The sequence below is a fragment of the Orcinus orca genome, chromosome 6 (assembly GCF_937001465.1).
Source record: "Orcinus orca chromosome 6, mOrcOrc1.1, whole genome shotgun sequence".
NCBI classification, from domain to species: Eukaryota; Metazoa; Chordata; class Mammalia; order Artiodactyla; family Delphinidae; genus Orcinus; species Orcinus orca.
The window spans coordinates 24,986,246-25,012,011 of NC_064564.1; the positions used below are offsets into that span (position 1 = coordinate 24,986,246).

At 38.4% G+C, this 25,766-nt stretch overlaps 1 protein-coding gene across 3 annotated transcripts in view; it reads left to right on the forward strand.

Annotated features, from left to right (window-relative positions):
- The first annotated feature begins 11,353 nt into the window (after nt 1-11,353).
- The window catches only part of AUH (AU RNA binding methylglutaconyl-CoA hydratase), a 163,441-nt gene continuing 149,028 nt past the window's right edge, over nt 11,354-25,766 (forward strand). For 2 of the 3 annotated variants that reach the window (XM_033429641.2, XM_033429643.2), the window contains exon 1: nt 11,354-11,655. In XM_033429641.2, coding sequence (XP_033285532.1) covers nt 11,394-11,655 — 262 coding nt within the window. In that variant the 5' untranslated portion in view covers nt 11,354-11,393. The remainder of the gene's footprint in view (nt 11,656-25,766) is intronic. The other variant, XM_004270608.4, reaches the window with a different exon arrangement.

Here is a 25,766-nt window from a genome sequence, read left to right on the forward strand (position 1 = left end):
GGACCATGCTCAGTGCTAAGCACCTCACGGGTACCATCCCATTTAGTCCTCCCCAAGAACTTTATGAGGCAGACGTTGTAACTGTTAACATTTCCCAATCAGGAAAAATAAGGTGTGTCCCCCCTGCCACATATGCACTGAGTTACATGTTTACAGTTAAAGTGTTAAAAACAGGATTTAAACTCAGTGTATCCTATTCTAATATCCAGTCCCTTAAATCTAAGGAATAGTGCTGGCATAATGACAGGCATGAGAAAAGAGACATGGGAGCAAAGTAGCCTTTTCGTCCTTCAAAACTGCTTAACTAGCCCCCGCCCCTATTTACATATTGACCATGTAACCAGCATCTTTGTGGGGGAAGTGAAAAGGCACTTTGAATGCCGATGATGCAGGTCTTTTATGTAAGTTATCTCATTTATTCTTTGTCACCTGGAAAGGTGGGCTCTTCTTACCCCAATATGGCAGATGAGAAAATATAAATGTTTTAAAAGTTATAAAATAAGGTGTACTGATCCTTGGTTTCAGTCAAGAGAGTAACAGATTAAAAAAAAAAACACATATATCAGTTGTGAGTTCATTACTACAAACCTCTGTTTGCTTTGATCACTTCTTACAGAAAGCTTGTATTCAGATATCATTAGCATAATGAAAATAACAAGAACAAATGTGATTCAAAAACACTTTCTGAGGGTAGAAAAATCTTCTTCTAACATACTGGAGACTTGGCCTCTGAAAAGCTTGATGGCTATCCTCACAAATGTTGGGACACTCAGAGGCACTACACAGTGCTCTGAATATATATTACTTGCCTTACGGCCTCTCTGTCCACGAAGAAACCCTTATGACCCTGATACGACAGTGCAAAAAGAGCAGCACCACAAAGTCTTGAGAAGTAGTATCTGTTTGGTTGCTTTTAAAATTTTTTTTTGTTTCTGGATAGCCACTAATCAAAAAGATAGATGAACTGCACTGTCATCCGTTGTTTTCCTCTGAAGCTGTTGAAAGCCCTAATAGCCAGGGCTTAGCTAATACCTATTCTTTGAAAGTATTAAGCTATCAGCGCCTCCACTATCACTGCCACCTGCCTAAATATAACAAGGACATTAATGAGGATAGCTAGGTGTCCTGGGGAAAGAAGAGAACTTGAAGAGAGAGGTAGGACATTATGACAAAATTCCCTGTGCTGATTTGCACAGGACTCTGCAGCTTACTAGTTTTTTGACCTTCGACAAATTGGTTTACAAGCCAGAGTCCTCCTCTGAGAGTGTCAGTGTCCTCCTCTTGCGCTTGCTCTGAGAACAAGAGGGGAGAGCTGGTGGCACTGTTTGAGAAGAAAAACTTGCCCCCTATCCTCTTACTTTAGTGCCTGGGGCCCTGAAAATTAAACTGGCAAAAGACATATCAATAGGAGAAAAAAGGTTTATTTCTATGTGTGTGCATACGGGAACTAACAAAAGAAGTAGCTAGCTCCCTAAATGGTTAAAGTTAGAGGCTTTAGACCTAACTTAGAAGGGGAAAGGGAGGGGACTTCTATGAGAAGAACAAAAAAATTTCACTAAGAAGCACAAATGGGTTTTAAGGAGAACAAACCAAAGATAAGAACATTTTTGATAATGTTTGTTTAAGCAGGTGTGAGTGGTTTTTTCTTCTTCATGGCTGTGAAACTTCCCAAGGAAGGGATTTACAGTATGTTTATCTTGGTTTCTCTCCTGGGAGTAGACCCGCCTCCAAAAGGGGATTTATGACAGCCTCATTTCTCAGCAGCTCCTGCTTAGTCAGATAAAGGAAGTTCTTAGAAGGCTTCTTTCTGCATCTGTTGAATCTCAAATTATCTTCAGCTTAAAATCAGGAGGCTGGTGAGGAGCTGGGTTAAGGGGACGTAGGTCAGCAGAGCTGGTTACAGGGAACTGAGGAAGAAGAGTCTCTGTTATAGACCCTATTGTGCCTCCCCAAATTCATATGTTGAAGCCATAACCTCTAATGAAACTGTACTTGGATATATGGCCTTTAAAGGGGTAATTAAGATTAATAACATAATAAAAGTGGGGCCCTAATTCAATAGGACTGCTGTTCTTAGGAGAAGAGACAGAGATGCCAAGGAAGCATACACACAAAGGTGAGGCTGTATGAGGACATAGCTAGAAAATGATCATCTGTAAGCCAAGGAGTGAGGCCTCAGGAGAGACCAAACCTGCTGACACCTTGATCTCGGACTTCGAGCCCAGTTTGTGGTATTTGCTATGTCAGCCCAAGCTGACTTATAAAACTTCTTTAGACTCCTTTACTGATGTAGAGGACAGAATAAACTCCTACCTACTTAAAAAGTGTGTAAGGAACAAGGCACAAGAACCCCAAGACCTGAAGAGGATGGGCTAAATCACAGCTTTCCAGTTACACTCTGACAGAGTGGGAACCCTTTTTACCTGGCTGAGAGACACTATAACTTTAAGGGCTAAAAGAGGTAAAGAGCAATGGTGTTGGCCTTCAAATCTTAGAATTTTATGGCCAATTCTCATCCTAGACATGCTCATAGCCAAGCAGAGATTTAGGGCTCAGTGGGGAAGGCACCATTATTCAAACGTTCCCTGGGTTTGTCTGGGGGAACTTGATAGAGGAAGGGAACTTCAAAGGATCTGAGGGGCAGGGTAAGGCAAACGGGTGGCTTAGAAGAGAAGGCTGGCTGAGAGGCATGGAGTTCTTCCAGAAGCATCAATGCCCAGTTGACCAAGGCAGGTTTCCAGCCCAGTCCAGGGCAGCACAGGCTCATTGGCTTTGAATTAGGGTCCAGGTGGACTGTGGCATCTATCTTTTATTTTGTTTTAATAATTTTTTTAAAATTCTGTAACTGTTCTAGACTTACAGAAAAATTGAGAACATAGGACAGAAAGTTCCCATATACTCTACTCCCAGTTTCTCCTATTATTCACATCCTACATTAGTATGGTACATTTGTTACAACCAATGAACCTGCATTGACATGTTATTGTTAATTAAAGTCTATACTTTATTTGGATTCCCTTAATTTTAAACTCATGTTCATTTTCTGTTGCAGGATCCAGCCAGGATCCCACACTACATTTAGCTGTCATGTCTCCTTAGGTTCCTCTTGGCTGTGACAGTTTCTCAGACTTATTTTTGATGATCTTGACAGTTTTAAGAAATATTGGTTAGGTATTTACTAGAATGTCCCTCAATTGGGATTTGTCTGATATTTTTTACCATGATTAGAATGTGGTTATGGATTTTGGGAGGAAGACCATGGAGGGAAGATGCCATTTTCATCATATCATATCAAGAATGCGTACTATCGGGCTTCCCTGGTGACGCAGTGGTTGAGAGTCCACCTGCCGATACAGGGGACGCACGTTTGTGCCCCGGTCTGGGAAGATCCCACATGCCGCGGAGCGGCTGGGCCCGTGAGCCATGGACGCTGAGCCTGCGCTCCGCGATGGGAGAGGCCACAACAGTGAGAGGCCCGCGTACCGCAAAAAAAAAAAAAAAAAAAAAAAGAAAGAAAGAAAAAAATAAAAGAATGCATACTATCAACATGGCTTATCGCTGTTGACGTTAATCTTGATCACTTGGCTGTGGTGGTGTTTGTCAGGTTTCTCCACTGCAAGGTTAGTCTTTCTATTCCCCTTTCCGTACTGTACTTTTTGGAAGGAAGTTACTACATGCAGCCAACACTTAAGTAGTGGAGAGTAATGTTCTCCCTCCTCGAGGGCAGAGTATGTACATAAATTATTATTATTATTATTATTTTTTTAACATCTTTATTGGGGTATAATTACTTTACAATGGTGTGTTAGTTTCTGCTTTATAACAAAGTGAATCAGTTATACATATACATATGTTCCCATATCTCTTCCCTCTTGCGTCTCCCTCCCTCCCACCCTCCCTATCCCACCCCTCCAGGCTGTCACAAAGCACCGAGCCAATATCCCTGTGCCATGCGGCTGCTTCCCACTAGCTATCTACCTTACTACGTTTGTTAGTGTGTATATGTCCATGACTCTCTCTCGCCCCGTCACAGCTCACCCTTCCCCCTCCCCATAACCTCAAGTCCGTTCTCTAGGAGGTCTGCGTCTTTATTCCTGCCTTACCCCTAGGTTCTTCATGACATTTTTTTTTCTTAAATTCCATATATATGTGTTAGCATACTGTATTTGTCTTTTTCTTTCTGACTTACTTCACTGTGTATGACAGACTCTAGGTCTATCCACCTCATTACAAATAGCTCAGTTTCGTTTCTTTTTATGGCTGAGTAATATTCCATTGTATATATGTGCCACATCTTCTTTATCCATTCATCCGATGATGGGCACTTAGGTTGTTTCCATCTCCGGGCTATTGTAAATAGAGCTGCGATGAACATTTTGGTACATGACTCTTTTCAAATTTCGGTTTTCTCAGGGTATATGCCCAGTAGTGGGATTGCTGGGTCATATGGTAGTTCTATTTTTAGTTTTTTAAGGAACCTCCATACTGTTCTCCATAGTGGCTGAACCAATTCACATTCCCACCAGCAGTGCAAGAGGGTTCCCTTTTCTCCACACCCTCTCCAGCATTTATTGTTTCTAGATTTTTTGATGATGGCCATTCTGACTAGTGTGAGATGATATCTCATTGTAGTTTTTATTTGCATTTCTCTAATGATTAATGATGTTGACCATTCTTTCATGTGTTTGTTGGCAGTCTGTATATCTTCTTTGGAGAAATGTCTATTTAGGTCTTCTGCCCATTTTTGGATTGGGTTGTTTGTTTTTTTGTTGTTGAGCTGCATGAGCTGCTTGTAAATTTTGGAGATTAATCCTTTGTCGGTTGCTTCATTTGCAAATATTTTCTCCCATTCTGAGGGTTGTCTTTTGGTCTTGTTTATGGTTTCCTTTGCTGTGCAAAAGCTTTGAAGTTTCATTAGGTCCCATTTGTTTATTTTTGTTTTTATTTCCATTACTCTAGGGGGTGGGTCAGAAAGAATCTTGCTGTGATTTATGTCATAGAGTGTTCTGCCTATGTTTTCCTCTAATAGTTTGATAGTTTCTGGCCTTATATTTAGGTCTTTAATCCATTTTGAGCTTATTTTTGTGTATGGTGTTAGGGAGTGTTCTAATTTCATTCTTTTACATGTACCTGTCCAGTTTTCCCAGCACCACTTATTGAAGAGGCTGTCCTTTTTCCACTGTACATTACTGCCACCTTTATCAAAGATAAGGTGTCCATATGTGCATGGGTTTATCTCTGGGCTTTCTATCCTGTTCCATTTGTACATAAATTATTTGAAATTCTTTTGTTTGGGTGATATGTCTCTTCTCTCCTTATTTATTTATTTATATCAGTGAGTATTCATGGATATTGAGTTATAATCCTATACCCCTTTCTTCCTTCCTTCCCTCCCTCCTTCCTTCCTTCCTTCCTTCCTTCCTTCCTTCCTTTCTCTCTCTCTCTCTCTGTCTCGCTCGCTCTCTTTCTTTCTATCCAGATTTGGCTATTGGCAACATCCTTCAGGCTTATCTTGTATATTTCCTATGCTATCCCAGTCCTAGAATCAGCCATTTCAACAGGGACCACTTTTACTGAAGAATGGTATTAGAAACCAAGATCTGGGCACTAAGTGTGCTCATTGCTACTGGGATGTCATTGCTTCTAAGTCACTTAGCTGAGAGAGCAAGGAAATATATGTGTGTATACTAACCCATGTACATAAACTTTTCTAAATATTTCTATATGTAACCATCTGTATCTATACTAAGCTAAATATGAGTTTATACTGATGTCTCCAACTCTATTTCCTTATCACATACATCTTTCTAGCACCTTCCCTGGCTTATCTGTATTCTCCCATTCCAAGAGTGAGAAACTGGCAGCCACCATCTGCCATCCATTTACTTAGATTTTCATTGGCTTAAAAAAAATTTGAAATGTTAGTATCGTTACTGGCATTATTCCCTTTGATGCTGTAGTTGTCTCAGATTTGGCCAGTGGGATTCCTTTCAAGCTGTGTCCTTTCACTGATGGAGATCCACCAATCTTTGAGCAACTCATTGTTGGCACAAGAAGATATTCTGGACTCTCCTTGTATTTTCTCTGTCTCAGATATAGAACCAGCCATGTCTTCAAGGAGTCCTAATCTACCCAGGCTTTTACTGAGATATAATTCACATACAATTCACCCATTCAAAATGTACAATTCAATGGTTTTTAGTATATTCTCAGAGTTGTGCTACCATCACCACTATTTTAGAACATATTCATCACCCCCAAAAGAAGCCACATATTCTTTATCTATCATCCCCCAATGTCCCCATCTCTCCCATCCCTAGACAACAATGGCATGTATCCTCAGAGTCTGGTGTGTATGTCTGTTTGTGTGTATGAGTGCATATGCCATTGATTATGGGGTTGGCAGGGGAAAGAGGCAATATCTGGGAAATCATGATCACACAGGATCTAATGCAGAGGGTGAAGTTTCCAAATGACAGGATCAGAAGGGATTGGCTAAATTCCTCACAGATGGGAGTAGGGGTAGGTATGGGTAGAGTAAGGCCCTGATGATTATTTGGGAAAAGTAGATAATACAAGGTGATAATTAAGAACTCAGTTTCTGGAGTCAGGTGTTTGAGTCTCAGCTGTGTAACATATAGCTATGTAACTCTCAGTAATTTAAACCCTCAGTTTCCATGTCTATGCAACACCCACTCTCTGTCTCATAGGTCTCAGGAACTCACAGGCACACATGGTTGTAGTTGGCACCTATAAATATGACCTACATAATCTTGGTGGGGGATAGAGTGTGGTGTCTGGTCAAGGAGACCTCTTCAGGGCAGAATGAAAGAGGCTGTCCTCTGCCATACTTTTTCTCTGGGGACAATGTCCTTGGGAGAGGTTCACTAAAAACCTCCAAGAGTCTGGGGATTAAAAAGTGACCCAAAGAAATTCAGGGGGCTGTTGTTTTAATTTTTATTTTGGGACTAACCATGAGTAAAACTTTGCATCCTTCTTGAAATGTACCCTGTCCATTCTCTGTACCTTAAAGTTACAAGTATTTAAAATGCCTATTTAATACTTAAAAAGCTTTATAGAAAATTACACAGACAACTATCTTACCATGAATATAATTATATGTATATATTTCTATCATTTTCTGATCATTGTCAATGTGCACAGTTTCTCATAGTTTTATATCATAGAACACATAGATTACAATTGTTCCCATGTGTCACCGTATACGTAGATCCTCATAGATTTAACATGACTGTAATTGTATACACAATTTCATACACTTGTCTTTTATATTATCATTCAATTCTGAAACATATAATTAGCAATTGCTCCTAGATAGCTTATGTGGAAAGACAGTCTTCAGTTTGTAGTTCCAGCTTTCTTGTGAAACCTATCATACTTTAGGGCTTTGAATCTTAGGATTCATGAAAGTTTTGGTTTAAAAGTGAAAAATGAAAAGACTCTGTAGCAGGGACTTCCCTGGTGGCGCAGGGTTTGATCCCCGCCTGCCGGGGTTCGATCCCTGGTCTGGGAAGATCCCACATGCTGTGGAACAACTAAGCCTGTGTGTCACAACTATTGAGCCTGCTCTCTAGAGCCTGCAAGCCACGATTGCTGAGCCTATGCACCACAACTACTGAAGTCCGCATGCCTAGAGCCTGTGCTCTGCAACAAGAGAAGCCACTGCAATGAGAAGCCCACGCACCACAATGAAGAGTAGCCCTCGCTTGCCACAACTAGAGAAAGCCCACACACAGCAACGATGACACAATGCAGCCAAAAAAAAAAAAAGAAAAGAAAAGAAAAAAGACTCTGTAGCAGATTGTGCTCCCGAATATCTGTAATCCCCCTTTTATATAGTAATAGAATTGTAGTTGGGTATATGGCTGCCTAGCACAAGGTTATATTTTTGGGTCCCCTTTGCTGTGGAGACTGTGTGGTTGCAGGAAGTGTGTAGAAGGAACAGATGCCTTGATAGAATTGGGTGCTCCCTTCATATTTTCTGTCTTGCTGGTGGCAGGGAGCAGCTACTCTAGACCCAGAGCCAGAAGTGAAGTCCCATGTCGAAGATGGCAGAGCCATCTTACCATGTCTGGATGGTTAACATTCTCTCTTATTTAAGCCATTTTATTCATGGGTGGTCCAGCCTTTATTCTGATATACCACTTTCCCATTGATTGTTTCAGGTAAGACAGTTTTAAAATATACCCTCATTCTGAAAATGCCCAAAAGGTTTGCTTTGTTCCTCACATAGTGTTTGCTAAGCTATTTTTGTCTCTCCACTTGTGGTTGGTCACATGTTGGTAAGTGTTTCATTTTACTGGTGACACCTATGCCCTCCTATGTGTTCTGTGCACAGGGCTGTATTCTAGGAGGAATGGCTCCTGCCACTGGGGGTTGGCTGTATTCCAGGAGCTCAGTGTTGGTCATCCTGTATTGCACACGTTTAATATTACATAGAAGTAGGCATTAGAAAAATGTCAGGATGTGGCAGAATAAAAAGACTGTTAGCTGAGAGCTAGCTGGAGGCAAGATCCCAAATCCTGTAAACCAATGGTAGTAATTGTAGTAGTAACAGAATTCTGCAAACACCAGCCCTACCTTCCTCTCCCAACTGATACTCATTGTTCCCAGATCACATCTCTTACTGAAAAGTAGAAGGAACCAAAGGAAAGTAAATTTTATTGGACACCTTAAGATTTATTGAGAGGTTGTGCAAAACAGTGATTAAGAACTTGGGGACTGAGGTCAGATATATCAGGGTTCAAATTCCAGCTTCATGACTTATTAGCTGTAGGGTTCGGTAAGTAAGTTAATCTCAGTGTCCTCATCTGCAAAACTGAGATAATAAACCAACTTTGAAGTTTTCTGGACATTAAATAACATATCTAAAGTCTGGAATGGATTAAAAAGGAAGTTGATAAATGGTCATTAACATTATCTGTTCTGTTCCCATTTCTTGATGTCAAGTGCTTTACATACTTATGCCATCAACCCTATAAAATGGGCATAACGTATTAAAAAACAAAATTTAACTGAGTAAATTTGAAGATCTAATTGGCTTTATGAAATCTAGCAAACCAAGAGCTACTTGGAGAGGTTACACAACAAAGAAGGCTTTTATAGTAAGGAGGGTGGGACAAGGAAAAGAAGTTATTAGCAAAGAAAAAATAAAATTTCATTGCAGTAAAGTAAAAGGTCAGGTGACACTGGCTCCTCATTGGCTGAGCTATGGTGTTTTCTATTGGCTGGGCTTGTTGCTGGGCAAGAAGGAAGTTTTCCTTCCTCCCCTGTGGTAGTAAGTAGTAGTACTTCCTGTTTGGGAGTGCATGTTACTTCCTGGGGTAAATAACTGACCAGCTTCCTGTTGGGGTAATTGTCCTCTTCCTCCTTGGGGTAATTGACAATGAATGGTAGGATGTGAGAGTTCCCTCCATAGGCCTTCCAGACTCCTATTTTAGTTGCGGTTTCCTTTTATTAATTTTCACGCATACTTATGCTGTCAACCCTATAAAATGGGCATAATCCTTCCCATTCTAAAGATGAAGAAATTGAAGTTAAAGAATTTCTGAGGTGAAATAGATATCATATTAGTTATTTTGCAGATGAAGACATGGAAGCATGGAGTGTTTAAATAACTCATGGATGTCTCAAAGCAAAGCAATTGTGGAGAGACGATCCAAAGCCATGTCCGACCTGATATTTGGCAATTCTCTATTAGTTGTCACCCCTGACAGGTTGTCACAGTCATGGTGATATTTGTTATTTGCACTAACTTTCAAGAATCAATTTTCTTCACAGATGGGCATATCCACATGACTCCTTTCAATAAAGACCAGAGTCACAACTCTTAGGGAAGAAGCAAGTGTCCCTAAGTGGTGTTTTCTCAACTGGCTCTGTGCTCATCAAAACCATTGACCATCCTTCTTACTCCGATTTCTAATATAACATAAACAATCTATGATTAGCCTTCTGCAGTTGTCCTAATCAATCACAAGTATTTTCTGAGGTTATATTATTTCAAACAGTACTGTGTCAAGTGTTCTGTAACTCCTTTATTTGAATTTACAATCTATTGATGAGCCAACATAAAGATATCAAAACAATTAGCAACTAATACAAGGGAACAATAATTAAATATTTAATTAAATAGCTATTGATTAAATAATAAAATATTAAATTAATATTTAAATATTTAAACAGTAAATAAATATTGCAATTATTGCACTAGTTGAACTGTAATTAGAATTCTGAGTTTCTTAGGAGAAAAAGTGAACATGATTATAAGAAAAGGGGAAAGATACAAGAGGAAGCAAAGTTTTTCCTTGTCTTCAACTTCAAGAGATTTCACAAGTGGCACTTTACCGAAGATAGAATAAAAGATGACCTCAACAACGTTCTCACTGGAGACACAGAAATGGAACCCAATTGCCTTTTTCTTTTCATTTTGGATAAAGCTGAGGGTCTAACATTGGAGGAAGTTTTGCTTAATACTCAAAAATGTAATCAGTGCACAACAGCAGAAATTTGTGTGGCAGTGGGAATATTCTCATAGCAGCATGCTTTTCAAACAATATTCCCAAACACGCCTTTTCTCCGTTGAGATTTGATAAAAGCTAGGTAGGAGAAAATTGTATACAGTGTGCTTTGATGGCCACCTACACTCTGAGTTGATATTCTGCGTTTCTGGTTGAGGGAAGGGCCTCTGTGCTCTAAATCCCACCTCAGCATAAGGTTTGGCTGAGCCTCTTTGTTAAGATGGTGGTTCCTGATTAGGATTAGACTCCGGGACGGGCCGTGCCACCTGCTTGAGTTGGTGGGCTGAGGACCCTTGTTTTGATTGGCTGTTCTCACTACTTTCCTGTACTCTGTATGGTAAGCCTCATGTATGTTTATAGGCATGTTTAACCGATAACCCTTGGCCCTTATATATATGAGTAAACCGGAGTCCCACGCAGAGCTGCTACCCTGTCAGCCAAACCTGAGACCAAACATTTTAGTTCACCTTTGCCGCTAACTCATGACCCCAGGGCATGGCCCAGGGAGTGTAGGGAGGCGACCCTCTCCGGGGAGTTCTTATAGAATATGTTCCCCCCTAAAATATTCCACAGCCTTGGAGAATTACTTTCTCCCTTCCTTTGCTGTACAAGCCATTACACCTCCTGTCAGGCAAGGGAGGCCTGAGAAAGTGGAACCTGGAACGCTCTGTCATCGGTGTTGGGCGGGGCGAGGGTTCGGGGGCGGAGCCTGGCGCGAGAGGGAGGCTTTAGGGGCGTGGCCGGGCGGGGCGAGCTGGGGGCGGGGCCTGGGCATGCCCTGCGGCGTGCGGGGGGCTGGCCTGCGCGCGGCGGGGGCGGGGCAGCAGCCGCAGGCTCACGCCGTAAACAGTCAACATGGCGGCGGCGGCGGCAACGGCACCCGGGGCCTTGGGTATCTTGCAGGCCGGCCGCGCTCGCTTGGTGGCCGCTTGCTGTGCGCGGCTTGGCCCTGGGTGGAGGCTGTCCGGCTCCTGGACGGTCCCGCGGGTCGACCCGGCGACCTGGGCTCGGGGCTGGACACCCGCGGCCGGGGGGGCGGCCTGGCGGAGGGGCTACAGCTCTGAGGTGAAGACGGAGGACGAACTGCGGGTGCGGTATCTGGAGGAGGAGAACCGAGGTGAGGGGCGCGACGCGGGCGGCCGCCGGTCCTAGGAAGGGGTTGCAAGGTCGAGTGTCCGGGCTGACGTCAGTGTCCGCCGAGAGGCTTGGGGGCCCTTCCTCTCCCCCTCCCAAGCGTTGCAGCTGTATAGTGCTCTCCTTGCCTAAAGGTGTCCTTCGGAGCAGCTTACCTGTAAAAGTGGCCCTACTCGGCGCCGAAGACAGAAATGCGGCTTACGTCCTCATCTCTAGACGAGCCAAGGTCAATAAACCGGGTGTGTGATATTTGCTTCCAGATTTTGTTCTTGCTCTGTGATTCCTTTCTGTCAACTCAGCTATCAGGCGGAGAGTTTTGGAAGCAGCCTTGACAATGCACCTTATTATTCTGAGTCTTCTTCAATTTAAAGCGGTGCATCTGGAACAATTTTTCCCCTTGCCCATTTTATCTTAGAAGGTTAGTTTTGTGGACTATTTCAGTTCAGTTAGACAATTTTGAGCATTTTCTTGGTCTTCCAATTCCCTTGCTGAGCTCTGGGGGACACAGTTGTGGATGATGTTGATCTTGCCCTTGAGCTACCTCCTTGGGTGGATGGAGATAGATGCATTAGCAGTACAATACAGTGGGAGGAAGGGTTGTGATAGAGGATGTGTGCCAGTCGGTGGGATTGCTGTTAAAGCTCAATTCCTTTCACTTGCCTTGTTGGGAGAACTTAAATGGATCAAGAAAGGTGGAAATAGCAGTTTGCCAGAAGAGTAGTCATTGAATTTTGACACGCAGTTATTGAGCACCTATAATCGGTTAAGCAGAAGTGCAAAACGAGTTAAGTCATGATTGCTATCTTTAAGCAGCACCCAGTATAGCGAGGAAGATAGTGGTGATTAAAAGGTTATGCTAACTTTAAAGGCTTGGCGACAGCAAAGGGCTGTAGTACCCCCAAGGTTCATATGATAGCTATGTCTGGGGAGATTGGAAGACTCCAGAAGGGGATTCTGAGGGTTAAGTTAGGGTTTTGCCAGATGAAAAGGGGTCCAAGGCATTCTTTGCAATGGGATGTGACATTAGTGAGGGTTCCTAGGCAAACTTCTCTGTGCTTCAATTTTCTTCCGTGCAAAAATAGGAAAAATAATACCAACTTTGTATGCCTACTGTGGAGATTAGACGAGAGGGTAATATAAATTGCTCACTGAGTATCGATCTAGCTCATAGGGGGTCTTCTGTAGTATGATGAGTTATTTCTTTTATTTGTTTATTATTTCATACAGACAAGAGCATGGTGAAAGGCATGGCATGGGAACATGTGTGGTGTTTTGGGGAAATGGCATAAGGCAAGTGTGGTTGTAGTGGCATGACAGGCAGAATTTTGAGAAATTCAGCTGGAAAGTAGATTGGCACTGGAGTGATTAGAGCCATGAACGCTACCATCTTTTGGGTAAGCTTAGTCTTGCCAGCATTTCAGTTACATTAGGTAGGTGAACCAGCAGTACATTAGATTCAAATGCATTGCAGGTACAGCTAGTAATGTGCACCATATTCTGTATTTTTTTGACCTAAATGAATGCATATTGAATGTAACTTTTTATAAAATGTCTGGAAAGTCCTTCAGTTAGGTTTCAAATGGGTCAAGGAGAAGAAATCAGAATATAAGTCAATTTGATAAATTCAGAATGTTTTGTCACTTGAAATGTAAAAATCAGCTATTAGGGAATACGGGTTCTAAAGAAAATTGACCTGCTTCCTTTCAGGATTGGAAAGGTGACAACTCAGTTTTGTTTAACATTATATATGCTTTACTTTGCTTTGCTTTACTGTCAAACCAGCAATAAGCAGTGCAAAGAAAAACATGAGTTCAAGGCTGGTGCAGGTGAAGAAATCTCCCTGGTGCCTTTGCTTATTAGAGGCGAGTCCAAAATTTGGTGCTCTTAGCAGCCTGCAGGGAATATGACAACTCCACTGGGTCAGAGGAGCCCCAGACTGCTCTCTGCCCTGTAGGCCTCTTTAGGCTGGTGGAGGTGGGTAAATGCAGAATACATCCGTACTCATAGGTTGCTTGGGTTCCATATTTGTAATTTGTTGTGGAAGCACAGTTAGACAACCAACTTTCTTTAGTCGTTATTTCTTGCATTGTTGTCCAGCCTCCTCAGGGTTTTAGAGCAGCAGTCCTGGTCATGGTTTACAGAGGTCTCTCCTGGTTTCCTGCAGTGGCTGCCTTTATAGGTCAACTGGTCTCCAGTCATTCTCCTTCCCAGTTTGTTCTTTGCACTGGTGCTGGGGTTATTTTTTCAAGGCCAAGCAAGAATCACATCTCTGTTCAGTTAAAAACCTCTAGTGGTCTCTAATGCCTACAAGCCCTCACAGCTGCAGGCCTTTACAGACCATCCATCTCCCTTCTGCTGCACCTAAGCTTTACCTTTTCTTGCTCTTATGTGTCTGTGCTTTTGCACACATCTTCTGGAATGACCTCTCCCTTCTCCATACCAACCTTCTCCCAGTCTTGCAGGCTTCTACTCATAATTGTGACCCATTTTAAAGACCATTTTTGTGAACCTTATACCAACTTCTGGTAGAAGTAGAGCAAACAAGCAAATGAATAATTCAAGTTATTCTTAATGCCCGCTCCTACCTCATCATTCACATCTGGCTTATCATCAGGTCTTCCCAAGTGCCTTTGTAGTCTTTCCATTTTTATCCATGTTCTTCTTTACCAACAGTGCTCTTGTCCAAGCCTGTATCATGTCTCAGGTGGCCTGTTGAAGAGGTCAGCTAGCTCATCTTCCTACTACATCCTTTTTTTTTAAAAAAAACCAGGTTGATTCCTTTCACATTTTTCTCATGTTTTAAAGAATACATTCTTTAATTCCATATATTTTATGGCATGTGAATTCTAGCTCAATAAAGCTATATATTTAGATAGATGTATATATTTTAAAATTTTATTGAGATTAATTCACATATAAAATTAAAAATGTACAATTATTTTTAGCATATTTACAGAGTTGTGCAACCATCACCACAATCCAATTTTAGAACATTTTTATCAATCTAGAAAGAAACCCTGTTCTTTTTGGCAGTGTCTCCCCATTCTCAATACTCCCTCTCCCCCCAGGCTAAGACCCATTTATCATCTACTTTCTGTCTCAATAGATTTTTCTACTTTGGACATTTCACATAAAGAAATCATATGTGGTTATTTATGGCTTCTTTCACTTAGCATTTGGTTTTTAAGATTCTGTTATGTTGTGGCATGTATCAGTACTTCATTTGTTTTTATGACTGAGTAGTATTCCATTGTTTGGATTTTTTTGTCTGTTCATTATTGATGTACATTTGGATCATTTCCACTTTCTGGATCTTGTGAACAATGCTGCTTAGAACATTCATGTATAAATTTTTATGGGCATCCTTTTTTATTTCCACTTAGGAGTGCAATTGCTGGATCATATGGTAATTGTACTTCTATGATTAACATTTTGAGGAACTGCCAAAGTTTTCCAAAGTGGCTGCAGCATTTTACATTCCCACCAGCAAAGTATAAGGGCTCTAATTTCTTCACATCATGAACAGTAATTGTTTGGTTTTTGATTATAGCCATCGGGTGTGTTGGGAAGTGATATCTCATTGTGGCTTTGATTTGGACTTCCCTAATATTTAAGGATGTTGAGTATCTTTTCATGTGCTTATTGGCCGTGTGTATTTCTTCTTAAGAGAAATGTCTTCTCAAATCCTTTTTAATTGGGTTGTTTGTCTTTTTGTTGTTGAATTGTAAGAGTTCTTTATATATTCTGGATGCAAGTCTCTAATCAGATACATGACTTGAATATATTTTCTCCTATGGGTTCTTTTTATTCTTGTTAATTTTGAAGACCCTAGGTTTTTAATTGTGATGTAGTACAATTTATTTGTTTCTTTTGTTGCTGAGCTTTTGGATCATATCTAAGAAACTGTTGCCTAACCCAGGATCACAAAGATTTATAACTGTTTCCTTCTAACAGTTTTATGGTTTTAGCTCTTCACGTTTGTGTCTGTGATCGATTGTGAGTTAGTTTTTGTGTATGGTGTGAGGTAAGAGGTCACCTTCATTCTTTTGCTTTGGATATCCAGTGTACCAGTGCTATTGATGAGACTTATTGTTCACCACAGAATTGTGTTGGCATGCTTGTTGAAAATTAATTGACTGTAAACATAGAGTTTGTTTCTGTACTTTCAGTTGTATTCCATTTATCTACATGTCTATCTTTATGTCAGTACCATTTCTGAAGAATTTATACCAGAATCTCTAAAGAATTCTCAGTTTATTCAAGGAAGTCAAGTCAACTGGTATTTTGATAGGAATTGCATTGAATAGGTAGATCAATTTGGGGAATATTGCCTTTTTAACAATGTAAAACTTAACATTCCATGAACATGGAATATCTTTTCATTCAGCAGTATTTTGTAGTTTTCATTGTATAAGTCTTACACTATTTTTGTTAAATTTATTTCTAGCTAGTTCATTCTTTTTGGATACTATTGTAAATGGAATTGTTTTCTTAGTTTTGTTTTCAGATTGTTCATTGCTAGCGTACAGTAATAACAATTGTTTTTGTATGTTGATCTTGTATCATGAAACTTTCCTGAACTTGATGATTTTTTCTCATAGGTTTTTAGTGGGTTTCTTAATATTTTCTATATACAGGATCCATGTCATCTGCACACAGAAGAAATTTTACTTATTCTTTTCCAATCTGGATGCCTTTTATTTCTTTCTCTTCTGTAATCTCCCCCTTTGGACCCTCTGTTACAGTGTAGACTAAAAGTATCAACAGACATCCTAGTCTTTTTCCTGATCTGAGGGGAAGGCATTCAGTCTTTCACCATTAAGTATGATGTTAGCTATGGGTTTTTTGGTAGATGTCCTTTATCAGGTTGAAGAAGCCTCTGTTTATTCATAGTTCAAGTGTTTTTATCTGGTTGAATTTTGTCAGATTCTTTTTCTGCATCTATTGAGATGATTGTATGCCTTTTCATGTTGAGCCTATTGATATGATGTATTACATTAATTGATTTTCAAATATTGAACCAGTCTTTCACACCTGAAATAAATCCCACTTGATTTTGGGGTGTAATTATTTTTATACATTGCTGGATTTAATTTGCTAACATTTTGTTGAGGATTTTTGCATTTATGTTTATGAGAAATAGTGACCTTTAGTTTTCCGTTCCTGTGATGTCTTTGTCTGGTTTTGGTATACGGGTAATGCTGACTTCATAAAATGAGCTAGGAAGTGCCCCGTCTGCTTCTGTTTTCTGGAAGAGATTGTAGAGAAATTGCATCATTTTTTTCTTTGAATGTTTTAGTAGAATTCACTGGTGAAACCATCTGCATCTGATGCTTTCTGATTTAGAAGCTTATTAATTACTGATTCAGTTTCTTTAATATCAATAGATTTAGCCTATTCAGCTTATCTATTTCTTGTCCTGTTAGCTTGTGCCTTTCAAGGAATTGGTTTATTTCATGTAAGTTAGCAAATTTGTTGGCATATAGTTGTTCATAATATTTCTTTATTATGCTTGTGGTATCAGTGGGATTCAGTAGTGATGAATTTCTGATGTTAGTAATTGATACTCTCTTTCATTTCTGATATTAGTAATTTGTTTTCTCTCTTTTTTTTCACGGCTAGCCTGGCTAGAGGCTTATCAATTTACTGATATTTTTAATAAAGAACTAACTTTTGATTTGATTGATTTTTCTTTACTGATTTTCTACTTTCAATTTCATAGATTTCTGCTGATTTTTACTTTTCTTCCCACTTATTTTAATTTAATTTGTTGTTTGTTTTCTAGTTTCTTAAGGTGGAAGCTTAGATTACCAATTGTAGACGTTTCTTAATATGTGCATTCAGTGCTGTAAGTTTTCCCCAAGCATTGCTTTTGCTGCATCACATGTATTTTGATAAGTTGTATTTTCAATTTCATATAGTTAGAAGTATTTTAAATTTCTCTTGAGATTTCTTCATTTACTTATATTTTACTTAAGTACCTTATTTAATCTCTAAGTATTTTGAGGTTTTCCAGCTGTTTTTCTGTTATTGATTTCTAGGTTTATTTCCATTGTCATCTAGGAGGATACTTCAGTATGATTTCTTTTTTTTTTTTTTAATTTATTTATTTTATTTACTTTTGGCTGTGTTGGGTCTTCCTTGCTGCGTGCGTGCTTTCTCTGGTTGCGGAGAGCAAGGGCTACTCTTCATTGCGATGCGTGGGCTTCTCATTGCGTTGGCTTCTCTTGTTGCGGAGCACAGGCTCTAGGCACACGGGCGTCCGTAGTTGTGGCTCGCGGGCTCTAGAGCACAGGCTCAGTAGTTGTGGCGCACGGGCTTCGTTGCTCTGCGGCATGTGGGAACTTCCCAGCCCAGGGCTTGAACCCTTGTCCTCTGCGTTGGCAGGCGGATTCTTAACCACTGCGCCACCAGGGAAGCCCTGATTTCTATTTTAAATTTGTTAAGGTGTGTTTTTGGCCCAGAATGTGGTCTGTCATGGTGAATATCAGTATGACCTTGAGAAGAATGAGTAGTCTGCTATTGTTGGATGCAGTGTTCTATATTCAAGTAGATCTAGTATTCAGTTAGATTTAGTTGATTTTTTTGTTTGTGTTCAGTTCAGCTATACCCTTAATTGATTTTCTGTCTGATGGATCTATAAGTGATAGAGGTGAGTTGAAATTTGCAACTATGCTAGGGGATTTGTTTATTTCTCCTTGTAATTCTATCAGTTTTTAAATCATGCAATTTGATGCTCTATTGTTAGGTGGATATGCATGGGTTATTATGTTGCAGAAATGACCCCTCCAGCATTATGTAATGCCCTTTTTTCTCCCTGAGACTGTTCTTTGTTCTGAGATCTGTTGTCTCTGAAATTAATGTAGCTACTCCAGGTTTTATTAGTGTTAGCATGGTTTATCTTTCTTCATCTCTTCATTTTTAATCAGTCTGTGTCTTTATGTTTAAAGTGGATTTTTTGTACACAACATATAGTTGGGTCTTGTTTTTTTTTTTTTTTTTTGTGGTACGCGGGCCTCTCACTGTTGTGGCCTCTCCCGTTGCAGAGCACAGGCTCCGGACGTGCAGGCTCAGCGGCCATGGCTCACGGGCCCAGCCGCTCCGCGGCATGTGGGATCCTCCCGGACCGGGGCACGAACCCGCGTCCCCTGCATCGGCAGGCAGACTCTCAAGCACTGCGCCACCAGGGAAGCCCTGGGTCTTGTTTTTAATCCACTCTGACAGTATCTGTCTTTTAATTAGTGTACTTTAGACCATTCATACTTAAAGTGATTATTTAAATAGTTGGATTATTATGTATTTGTAACTGTTATCAGTTACCCTGTTGTTTGCAATATATATTTACAACTAATCCACGCCTGCTTTTTAATAACACTATACTGTTTCATGGTGGTAATGGTATAAATGCATATTCCTATTTCTTTCCTCCCATTCCTTATAACATTACTGTCATTTATTACCCTTTTTTGTAAGTTACAGTCACCCCATACATGGTTGGCATTATTGTTTTGAATAAGTTATCATTGACATCAATTAGTTTTGAGTCAAAAAGAATCTTGAAATTTACTTAGTAGTCTGTTGTTAGCAGTAGTTGGTCTTAATAATTCTGAATATGTTTTCTTTTTATTATAGGATAGAGTAAATGAAAAAAATGTTGTTCTTGGGAAACAGACTTTTCACTGTGGTAGGAGAGAGAAAGTACAAATATGGGATGGGGGAAGGTGAGGAAGAAACCTGTTACCTTGGATTTGAATTAGAGTTATCAGGACAAACTTACAAAAACCATAAGTATATTGTATACAAACATGTTTATATTTATTTCCTATTCTGACCATTGAAACAGTCTAAAAGGAATGATACCACAGTAGCAGTGAACATATCTAATGTCCAGATTTTGGTTTCTAAAGACTGTTCCCCCACTGAAAGAAGCCAGAGCTCTTTGGAGAAATGTCTGATTTCAGGTCTGGAGCAGGGAAAGTGAAAGGTGAGCCTGGAATATCTTTGTGAGTCAAAAAGCAAGGAAATGTTCAAATACTAAAAGGAACATGTCAGAAGGACATAGAAACATGTTAAATACTAAAAGGAACATGTCAGGATATAAGCTTACAAGGGCTTTGAACATTAAAAAATACAGTGATAATGGATTATAGCACCTTGAGTAAAGAATCCGTGAAGCCATGGTGATTATTCAAGATGGTGGGGTAGGGAAGAAGATGCTTTTATAGAAGAATGGTAGGAATGATAGAAAATAACCACTTTTGAAACCACCAATGTAAAAATAAAGGAATTATCATGGTAGTGTGAGATACAGACCCTTTATCTTTTTCCAAATGGGTATCCAGTTGTCCCAACACCACTTATTCATCTTTACCCCACTGATTTGAAGGGCCATTTTTATCACGAGCTAAATTTGGTCTTTCTGTTCTGTTTTATGGTCTCTGTAGATGTTGCACTTCTACATTATTTTATGATTAAAGCTGTGTTGTGTTTCAGTGTATGGTAGGGCTAGGTATTCCCTCCTTCACCTTTGCTGTTTCTTTCTTTTTTTTTCTTGGCTCTTCCTGCCTGGTTATTTTTCCACATGAGTTTTGGAATATCCATGTATAGTTTCAGAAAAAGGCTTGTTGGTATTTTTATTGACATTGTGTTGGATTTAAAATTAGGGAAATATTTATGATACTGCTTTCTTTTCTACCTAAAAACACAGAATGTGTTTCCATTTTTGCAATTCTATTTTGTTTTTTTTTAATGGGAGTTTTAGAAGTGCCCACCAGTAGGGTTTGCACATTTATGTTAAGTGTACCCCAGGTCATCCTGCCTCCTGTCTGGTTGTTCATAAAAATGAGATGATTTCTTTCAGTATATCTTCTGTGTGTTTGCCTTTCTTCCTCCCTCCCCCCGCCTCCTCCCTCCCTCCCTCTCTCTCCTTCCTTCCTTCTATATGAAGGCTATTTTATCTGGATATTTAATTTCATGTCTTTTAAATAATGCTCTTTTGTTGCAGTAGTTTTTCATTTGATTGTTTTGGGTTTTCTAGGTTTACAGTCATCATCTGTTAATGATTTTCCACATTGTTTCTAAAATTTGGGTATTATAAAAATTGCATATCTCCTTTTGTTCATGTGAAGGAGTTCTGGGTTCATTATGTTTTTATTGTAGGTTCTTATTACTTCTGTAGTATTTTAAGGAGACTGAATTATATATGGTTTATCAAAAGTATTCTGTCAGTGCTTTTCAGTTCTTTGTGTATTACAAGTGACTTGTTAGTAAAAATAGTTAAATTATTGAGGTCTACAAAATTCTAAAGTAACAATATATGCTCATGGTAAAATAAACAAACAAACAAACAAAAACACTATGGAAGGATGTCATCTCTTCACTTTCAAACTGTTTCATCAAAAGTAAAGACCTTAAACTTATATTTTGAGTCTTTGCTGTGAATCATAATTTTATTCACTTTCTGGTTTGTGTTACCTTTATAATTATTTTTATAGACAGTATCTGGACTTTTTTGGTGTAAGTTCAGAAAATGTTTGCTGTTCTATATCCTTCATCTTCTAACCATACAATTTCTGTCATTTGTAACTTTATATCATCAAAGTTTATGATGGTTACATTTTGTTCTCTTACAGTTGTCCATTGCTGTATCTATAGATTGAATATAAACAGGGTTTAGAATATTATTGGTAATAGTTACGTTGGTACTGCTTTCAGTATATCTCTAGAAGCAGTCTGCTTTCCATCTCCACTCCACAGCCTGAAGCCTGTGTGCTGTCATCTCTCATCTGGATCTCTGCAGTAGCCTCTTGTTTGGTATCCTCCAGTATACTTTTTTTTTTCTTTTTTGTAACTGTAGGTGAAATTCACATAATACAAAGTTTACCATTTTAATTTTTCAAAGTGTACATTCAGTAGTTTTTGGGTTATTCACCATGTTGTACAGCCATCATCACTGTCTTAATTCCAGAACACTTTTATTACTTTCAAAACAAGCCCATGCTCTTTAGTCAGTTTCTCCATATTCCCCCTCCCCCCAGTTTCCAGAAACCACTAATTTCCTTTCTGTCTTTACAGGTTTGCCTATACTAGGTATTTCACAGAAGTAGAATCATACGATATGTGGCTTTTTGTGTCTGGGTTCTTTCAGCCTAATGTTTTCAGAGTTCGTCTGTGTTATAGCATGCATCAGCACTTCATTCCTTTTTATGGCTGAATAATATTCCATTGACTGGATATAGCACATGTTGTATTTTTACTTTTTAGATATTATGAGTAATGCTGCTAAATACTTGTGTACGATTATTTGTTTGAACATAGGTTTTCATTCTTTTGGATGGGTATCTAGGAATAGAATCATTGGGTCATGTGGTAATTTTATGTTTAGTGTTTGGAGGAACCACCAAACTGTATGAGAATATGAGAGTATGGTTGAGAGTTCCTAAGTCTCCACATCGTTGTCAATGCTTATTTGTTTCCTCTTTTAAATTACAGCCATCTTATTGGATATGAAGTGATACCTCATTGTGGTTTGATTTGCATTTCTCTAATAACATATTATGTTGAGCCTCATTTCATTTATATATCTTCTTTGGAGAAATATCTATTCAACTCCTTTGCCTGTTTTTCAGTTGGGTTGTCTTTTTGTTGTGAATAGTAAGAATTCTGTATATAATCTAAATATAAACCCCATATCAGATGTATGATTTGCAGATATTTTCTGTGGCTTGTTTTTTTTACTTCCTTAGTAATTTTGATGAAGTCTGGTTTATCTGTTTTTTCTTTTGTTGCTTGTGCTTTTGTTGTCATATTTAGGACACTGTTGCCTAATCCAGGATCATGAAGATTTATACCTTTGCTTCCTTCTAAGAGTGTTACAGTTTTAGCTCTTAGATCCATTTTGAGATAATTTTTGTATGTTGTGTGAGGAAAGGGTCCAACTCCATTCCTTTGTGGGTGAGTATCTAGTTGTCCCACCACTATATGTTGAAAAGTCTTGCACCATTGAATGGTCTTGGTATTCTTGTCAAAAACCAATTGATCATAAATTTTTATTTACTTAGGTCTTTTTAAATTTCTTTCAGTGGTGTTTTATAGTTTTCAGTGTACAGTCTTGAACTTTCTTCAGTTTATTCCTAAGTATTGTATTTTTTTGATGTTATTACAAATTGAATTGTTTTCCTAATCTCATTTTTGGAGTGTTTATTCATAGTGTATAGAAATTTAACTGATTTTTATATATTGATGTTGTATCATGCAACTTTATTGAGTTCATTTATTAGCTCTAATAGTTTTTGGTGGATTCATTGGGATTTTCTGTGTATAAGATCATGTTATTTGTGAATGGAAATTGTTTTACTTCTTTTTTTTTCCTTATCTGGATGCCTTTTATTTCTTTTTTTATGCCTAATTACCCTGGCTAGAATTTCCAGTACAACACTGAATAGAAGTGGTGAAAACAGACATCATTATCTAGTTATTTATCCTAAGGAGAAGACTTTCAGTCTTTTAACATTAAGTATGATGTTAGTTGTGGGTTTTCTATAAATGCCCTTTATTAGGTTGAGGAAGTTTCCTTCTGTTACTAGTTTGTTGAGGTTTTTAAATTATCATTAAAAAAAATCATTTAAAGCATGTTGGATTTTGTCCAGTGTTTCTTCTGCATCAGTTGAGATGATCATGTAGCTTTCAAATGTTTTCTTTTATTCTGTTCGTGTGGTGTGTAACTTTGATTGATTTTTGTGCTGAACCACCCTTGCATTCCTGGGATAAGTCCCTCTTGGTCATGGCTGCTAGATTTGGCTTGCTAGTATTTTGTTGAGGATTTTTACATTTGTATTCATAAGGGAAATTGGTCTAGTATATTCTAGTATATTCTTGCTTTATTCTAATCTGTTTTCTGCACTGTGGCCTGAGTGATCTTTTTAAAATGCAAGTTTGAGTGTAGAAATAAATTTCCCCAACTTGGAAAAAAGCTATTAGAAATGCATAGCAAACATTATACTAAATGGTGAAATACTTAGAAACATTTTCATTAAAGGCATTGATAAAATAAGGGAACTTATTATTTTTGCTAATATTATGTTGGACTTGAAGTCCTAGCTAAAGTAAAACAGCAAGAGAAGGAAATGAGAAATTAACATTGGAGCAGAACATGTAACTGCCAATATTTCCAGATAATGATTGATTGTTGTCTTAGAAAATTGAAGAGAACCACTTAAGTCTATTAATATTTAATAAATTTGCCAGAAAAAGTTCATATAAAATAACACTAAACTTTCCACGTACTCTCAATATGTGATTAGAAAATATAACTGATATAGAAATAAAAGCATTCACAAGGGGCAACAGATAGCCTTTGAAGATGTGCAAGATGAAGTCTCTTAAGTCTTTATTGAGGAAAAAACCAAGACCTGAAAATTTGCAGCATTGTACCATGTTATAAAGGGAAAGAGTTAATACTTTAAATATGTCAGTTTCCTAAATATTAAACAACAAATATCCTAACAGTGTATTTTAAATTTCATTGAAAAGAGTTGTGTTTAAGAATATTTAAGACATTTTGAAAAATAATAGCTGGTAGACGTGGTGCTTACTGTACATTAGATAACAAAACATACAATATTGTTATAATAATTAAAGTAGGAAGAACATTAGAATAGGAGTGGCCCAGGAAATTGACAGTAAAACAGAGTCCAGAGAGTGATTTTTATAGTTATTTAGTATACAGTTGTTTGATTTTTGAAATCAGAAAGAAAATAGGGTACTATTTTATATATGGTGCTAGCCAAAAATGTTTATGCATTTCAGAGAAAATAAGATACCTGCGGAGTTGAGAACAGCAGAAATGAAAGTAATCAATGTTAGGAGAAAGTATTAGAGAATTGTTTCAAAACATTAGGGTAGAGAGATCCTTTATTTTGTTTTAATTGGTTTAGTTTTACTTTTTCTTAATTATCTATACAGTTAGTATTGTGAGCAATATTTAACATGGTTTGTTTTGAGAACTAGCAGTGCCTTCCTCCACCCCATTTCCTATACTCCAGAAGCAGTTATTTAAAATCCTTTGGCTGATTCTTTGGGGTATATGTTATTTCATATGTTATTTCATTTGAAATAACATACATGTGTTTCTACTGGAATTTTCAAATTTAGGTATTACCTATCTATTGACTTTTTGCAATGGAGGATAAGGGTTTGGCTCCCTTTCACACTCCACCACAAATGTGTACCTTCTCTTTTGCCCTCATCCTCATTCCATGGTTCTCTGGTAATTTTGCTCTATTTCTAGGTCTAAGAGAATGTTGCCATGTTTTTTAAAAAATTAAAAAAAATAGCTTTATTGACATATAATTCATATACCTTAAAATTCTCCTATTAAAATGTAGTTTAATGGCTTTTAGTATTTTTACAGAGTTGTGCTATCTATCACCACAATCAATTGTGGTGTGCTATCTATCACCACAATCAATTATTGAACATTTTCATTGCCCCAAAAAGAAACTTCACACTTTTTAGCTGTCACTGCTCAATCCCTCCATCTCTACTAGTCCTAGGCAACCACCAGTTGACCTTCTTTGTCCCTTCTGATTTGTCTCCTCTCAGCATTTCATATAAATGGAATTATAAGGTATGTGCTCCCTTGTGACTGGCTTCTTTCACTCAGCATGTTTTCAGGGTTCATCCGTGTTGTACGTGTATTGATACTTCGCTGTTTTTTTTAGGCCAAATATACACTGCGTGGATATACTACATTTTGTTTATCCATTCATCAGCTGAGGGATATTTGGGTTGTATCCACGTTTTGAATATTTTGGATAATGCTGCTGTGATCATTTTGGTGCATTTGTGTGGATGTGTGTTTTCATTGTAAACCCTTTTTAAGGAAGATACTAAGCCCGAAAGTTGCAAAGGCAATAATATACTATATAAAAAGTTAAAACTATGGTGCCAAAAATTACCATAAACAAGTTGAACTTTAAAAGTGAATGATAGGGAAAAGGTTTGTTTTATAAATAATGAATTAATGTCTGTAATCTAAAAATTTATTAATTGAAATGCAAAAGACAACTCTGATAAGATAGGCAAACAATGAGA